Source organism: Chionomys nivalis, chromosome 18 (assembly GCF_950005125.1).
Source record: "Chionomys nivalis chromosome 18, mChiNiv1.1, whole genome shotgun sequence".
NCBI classification, from domain to species: domain Eukaryota; kingdom Metazoa; phylum Chordata; class Mammalia; order Rodentia; family Cricetidae; genus Chionomys; species Chionomys nivalis.
This window is the reverse complement of record NC_080103.1, coordinates 18,918,237-18,924,236: the sequence shown is the minus strand read 5'-3', so window position 1 is coordinate 18,924,236 and position 6,000 is coordinate 18,918,237. Positions and strand designations below refer to the sequence as shown.

Below are 6,000 nucleotides of genomic sequence, written 5' to 3'. Positions count from 1 at the left end.
TCCTGGCTACAGCAGAAGCTGGAGGTGTACAGATGTCTGCACATCGCCTCTGCCATCAGGACCATGAAGTCGCTCCACAGAGAGAACCTGCAGTGCGCCGGGAGTACCAGCGGCTGCTCTCTTTCGGGGTAGCACATGCCGCAGAGGCCGCCGTGTTTGGGCTCTGGAGACCGACGTGGTTAAAGCTAGAAGGGCAGCCCTTTGCCATTCCTTTCTGCAGTCTACAGAAAAAGTCCTTTTCCACTGCTACAACACATCAACCGCAGTGAAGATTCGGCGGAGCAAACGTCGTTCTATTTTAAGGACCTAGTGCGTCCCCAAGCGGACGAAAAGCGGCAGAATTGCAGGGGGAAGCGCGGGAAAGGAGGCAGGGCCGCTTTAAGTCACGCCTTCCGAGGGGCGGGACTATATCAGGCCTCGCCCCCTCTGGACTCCATTTCCGACGCAACCTAGTCGTGCGGCTCCGATTGGCTGGTTTCTGAGCGTGAGGACGTCGCGTCGCGGGGCGGGGTGGACGAGCGGTGTCTGTCAGGGCCTGAGCTCTACGCCCCCGACCGCCGCCCCCCCCTCCCCCGCGGTCGCGTGGTTGCCACCTCTCGCTTCCCTTGCCGGGGGACAGGTGACGGCCGGGGCTCTGGGTGGCGGCCCAGCCTCCGTGCATCTGTCCGTCAGCCGCCTCTCCGAGCCAGCCGCCGTCCTCGAGCGGGTCCCGGCCGCGGGAAGATGGCGGCCGCGCCCCGCGGCGTCTGGGAGCAGCGGCTCCTGGGCTGTGGGTCGGGACCCCTGGCGCGGCTGCTCGTCCTTGCGCAGGCGCTGCTGCTGCTGCTGCCCGCCGCCCGGGCAGGCCTGTGCCCGGCACCCTGCGCCTGCCGCCTTCCCCTGTTGGACTGCAGCCGCAGGAGGCTGTCCGCGCCCGGCTGGAGGGCACTGTCAGGCCCGCTGCCCCCCGACACTTCCAGCCTGTGAGTAGAGGGCCCGAGGGGCGCGGTCGCGGTCGCCAGCCCGGGTTCTGAAGGCAATTGCCCTGCGGAGATTGTGAACTTGGAGTGTTAGCTTTGCCGGGACTCGTGGGAAGTTTGGGACTAAGATCGGGGGCCCCGGGGAGTTGGTGATGTTCTGGGCTGCAGATGGTTAACGTTGGACTCGGGCATCTTGAGCATAGCGGGTGCTCTGGGTGGCCTTGGGCCGGCTCCAAGCGCGAAGCCCTCTTTGGGCTGCATCATTTTTGTGTTCCAGCTTGACTGGTCCTTGGGCGGGCACGTGATGCAAACACGATCTCTCCCAAAAGACACAGGAGCTCTCTTTTGTCCCCAGTTCTCCCATTGGCTCGTTGTATGTTCCAGGTTGAGTACTTGACGGGGTTGAAAAAAACCTCATCATGCATAAGGAAGGTCATTGCCGACCCCGAATATTTTTGTAAGCCGTCAGTTTAAAGAAGGGAAAGATTTTTTTTTCTTCCCAAATCGTGATACTTTGTTTTCACTATATTGCTTTGAGGCAGAGAACCTTCACATCAGATCTCCTTGTTTATATATGAGAGTCCAATACAGTGGTTGAGTAGATTCAGGAGTCCGACTCCAAATCTTGACAAACTTGTATTAGCTAGTGGTACCTGGAGCGCTCATTGGTCTGAGTCAGTAGGTATTAAATACAACGTAGGTATTAAATACTGTAATTACGGGACTTCTTAGCCACCATCATACAGTTATGTATTTTTGCCACTAGCTGAGCGACGTGCTTATTAATTGTCTTCTAGTTACCGCTGAAAAAGAGTTATCACTGAAAATGCTTTGGGGTGTAATCAAAATATGAAGAATGGTTGGGTTGTCATTGAAAATAGAATGCAGGTGGAAGTATATATTTGCAGTATGATTTATAGGGTAGTATAGAGTGGAAAGAAGCTAAATCGTATATTCATTGAGAAAATTAGCAACTGCTACCGTAAGCCTAGAATTGGAATATAGTAACACAGTTTCTGCCATTTTATGGTGGTGACAGCTGTAGCTAATTCTAGTTTTGTTGACCCAAAGTTTAAGATTCTTATCATGTAGTGTAGTCTGAATTAGCATAGCATCTTCCTTATACAGCAGGTGTCTTTTTTCGAAGAAATTGTTGAGATAGCTACCTGATTATGCTAGACTGTTTAAACATAAGTGTGAACACAGTGTGACTTAATGTAACTGTCATTGAAATAAATATGGCCTACTTTTGGAGATCCTTCATAGAGGCTTGCCGAGCATACTTGTTTGACATGCATGAAGGCTGGGGTTTGATCACTAGCACTGAAAAAAAATCATTATTAAGTAAATAGTAATTAGAAGTAAGGTTACCAGAGATGCAGAATGTCACCAGAAGCTGACATTTAGTTTGTTTTGAGAGGATGCATTCAGGTAGCCCAGGCTGGCCTTCAGCTGTCGGTCCTCTTGTCTGAGTTTACGCAGTGCTGCACCATCGTTCCCAATTTGCAGGTCAGAAAATTTAAATGTCTGTAATGAAATTGACATTTTCAGTTGGAGTGGAATGTCTCAGAGAATGATTCTCTTACAGAAATGGAATCTTCTTCCATTAGCACAAAAACTCATAAGACCGCTCAAGGATAGAATTGTATTAAGTTCAGGCTGAAGCATTCTTCAGCAATTGCTGTTAGCTACATAACCGTCAGGTATACTTAGGGCTCCTTATGTTATCTTATATTTTTTTCAGTGCTGGGTATGGAATCTAGGTTTTAGGCATGTTAGACAACTGTTGTCTTACAGAGCCACACCTCAAGCACAGCTATGATTTCTTTTTAAATTTATTAGGTATGGTCTTTATGATTATCTGTCTTAGCAATTCTCTAAAATATTTGATTTTTCAAAGTTGGGCACAGAACTTGATATCGTGTTTTATTTAATTAAGCACACATCCATATTCATAGTGAAGGACCAGGTAAAATTGTAACTTCTCTTCTTTTTTAAAAATATTTTATTGCATTCTTTTTTTTTATTGTTTTGTATGTATGACCATGTGTGGAGGTCAGAGGATAACTTGTGGAAGTTGGTTCTCTCCTTATAACCTAGGGTCCCAGTGGATCAGACTTTTGCTCTCAAGCTTAATGGCAGATACTCTCATTCTGAGTCAGGTTCTCAGCCTCCCTGATGCTGCGACCCTTCAATACAGCTCCTCATGTTGTGATGACCTCAACCATAAAATTATTTTCTTTGCTACTTCATAATTGAAATTTTGCTACTGTTATGAATCATAATATAAATATTTGTGGGTTTTGATAGTCTTTGGCGAACCCCTGAGAAAGGGTCATTTGATTCCCCCCTTTTGGGTTTTGACCCACACAGTTTGAGAACTGTTGCTTTGAGCCATCTTACCAACACAAAGGTATAGCCCAGGCTAACCTGGAACTTGTGGTCCTTCTACCTCTGCTTCTGCCTTTTCAGCCTGTCCTACTTGTGTGGGTCACCACAACTGGCTGAGCTTTGTATTGTCTCTATAGCTCTCCTTTTTCAGAGCGCCGTATAGTTGGTGCTATGGTTAGAATATGAAGTATCTCCCATAGGCTCACATGGTGAGAACTGGCATTGTTCCCAATCCCTTTTTGTGTCTGCCTGCTTTCTGCTGGTTGGGGTTTTGTTTTGTGTGTGTGTGTGTTGTTGTTTGTTTGTTTGAGACAGGATCTTACTGTATAGTTCTGGCTGGCCTGAAACTCCCTCCAAGGACTAGAACTCACCAAAGTTTACCTGTCTTTGCCTCCCAAGTGTGAATCACCACCCCTGGGGTGGGGGATTGTAAGGTTTGTTTGTTTAATTACATTTGTTTGTTTATTGAGTGTATTGGGTGGGCAGGTACGTGCTCTGATGCATATGTGGAGGTGGGACAACCTGTAGAAGTCAGTTCTCTCTGCCATGTGGGTCCCAGGTATTGAATTCAGGCAGCCAGCACTTTTACCTGCTGAGTCATCTTACTGGTCCCTCATTCTGCTTTCATTACAATAACTAAGACTTGTTTCCATTTGTTCCTTTAGAATAGTTGTAAACAGGTTAATTCTTTACTACATAGAGAACATTAGTTTCTGTTGAATAACTCTAGCTAAGTCATTCATCAAGTTTCCATAAACTTACAGTTTCAACATTGTTCAAAAGTCCAAAGTCATCTGGGCCGTAGTTGCACATGCATTTAATCTCAGCACTCAAAGGGCAGAAGCAGGTAGTTTCTTGAGTTTGAGGCCAGCCTTGTAGCACAATTAATAAAAACCCAGAGACAGAAATTGTTTAAGACAGGATCAACCTGAAGGTTAGAAATGCAAAGCAGCCTGCCACTACCTCTACCTCAGTCTGCAATGGTGATCTTGCCTCCTGGAATCTCAGGATGAGACTGTGCGAGAGCTATTTCTTCCCATTTTATATTCTTCTCCAGTGCTGGGATTAAAGGCGTGCACCACTACCACCTGTTCTATGTCAAACTACTGTGGCTACTGGGATTAAAGGTGTGTGTCACCACTGCCTGGACTGTAAGACTGAGCAGTGAAACTGTTTTACTCTCGTAACTTCAGGCAAACTTTATTTATTAAAATACATATGAAATATCACTGCACAGCCTGGTCTATAGATTGAGTTCCAGGACAGCCAGAGATACACAGAATCCCTGTCCTGAAAAACAAAACAAACAAAAAGTCCAAAGTTTCATCTAAGGCCAAGGAAGTCTTAATTGGGAGCCTCTTGCAAAATCAAAAAACAAGATTCCTACTTCTAATGTATAATAGAATAAGTATTATTCCTAAAAGGGAAATTGATGCATAACAAAAGAAATCAGACCAAAGGAAGACTGAATCACTTGTCAGGCAGATACCTGACCCTGCAGCTCCATGTTGTATCTGGGACTGTGACAGTATCTTCAGTTCTCCAGTGGGCTTGGGTAGCACCATCTTTCCTTAGATACATTGCATAGGAGACATATGGTCTTTCCATTGGGCCTGCTTCATTTGGTGCCTTCACTTTTCCTTGTTGAACTTAACACATTTCTGGCATCACCAGTATCTTAGGTTCTCCATTGCACCTTTGGTTCCCTCTTCACAGATAGATGCATAGCAACCTACTTAGGGTATCTCTGCAGGGGATTTGATCCTGCTATAGTTTTCCTGGCCTGGCTTTCTGGAATCTTGACTCAGGCCTCCAAGACTTCCCACTCTTGCATTCTGTGTGCTTGTAAAACTAGTACCTACCTACCTACCTAACCCTGTTAGACCACAGCTATAGGGGCTGTTGAGTGTTTGCTTAGCTGAAAATATTTATTTTCTGTGTGACTGTATTCTCAGTTCAGGTATTCTCTTTTCAAATGAATTTTCATTTTTACAAGTTGGTGCCTTTGATGAATGGTGTCTTCCACTCAAGGCATCTTTCCTGTTGTCCCTGTGGAAAGTGTGTAATTTTTCCTTCATGGTGCCTTCTCAACAAATATAGTGGATTTGTTCATACTCTTTTCATGGCTTTAAACAGGTTCGTGTTCTTTTCCTGATTCAACTGCTTATTTTCCATATCCTGTCCACTTTCTGATTTGAATCCTCACTATAAACTTTCCTAAGCATACTAAGAAGTAACCCTGACCCAGTCTGAATGTATGCTGTTTTAAAATTTCTTCCAACAAACTTAGTCAATTATTTTGAATTCAGCCTCACCAAAAATTTCAAAACACAGGCAGAATGCAGCCATGTTCCTTGTCAGAGTTTGTAATGTGACTGCCGTCTAGTCTAATTTCCAATAGAGTTCTTGTTCTCTGAAGCTTTATGAGCATAGCCTCTACTGTTTATACTTTTATCAGCATTTTGGTGCTATCAATGTGTGGCTCAGTAACCTGTGTGTCTTAATGTTCTAGAGCTTCTCTAAACCATAGTTTAGAGAAATTATTCCTCTTTCCTCCTGCAGACCAGTTTTAAGGCCCACAAAACAAGATCAGCATATTGTAACAACAGCTCTACCCACCCCTGGTGGAGGAAGGTCATTGGTTAAAAAA

General features: G+C 45.3%; 1 protein-coding gene across 2 annotated transcripts in view; it reads left to right on the top strand.

The window, feature by feature from the left end:
* The first annotated feature begins 526 nt into the window (after positions 1-526).
* The window catches only part of Lrig2 (leucine rich repeats and immunoglobulin like domains 2), a 53,486-nt gene continuing 48,012 nt past the window's right edge, over positions 527-6,000 (top strand). For both annotated transcript variants that reach the window (XM_057793361.1, XM_057793360.1), the window contains exon 1: positions 527-962. In XM_057793361.1, the coding sequence (XP_057649344.1) occupies positions 724-962 (239 nt within the window). In that variant the 5' untranslated portion in view covers positions 527-723. The remainder of the gene's footprint in view (positions 963-6,000) is intronic.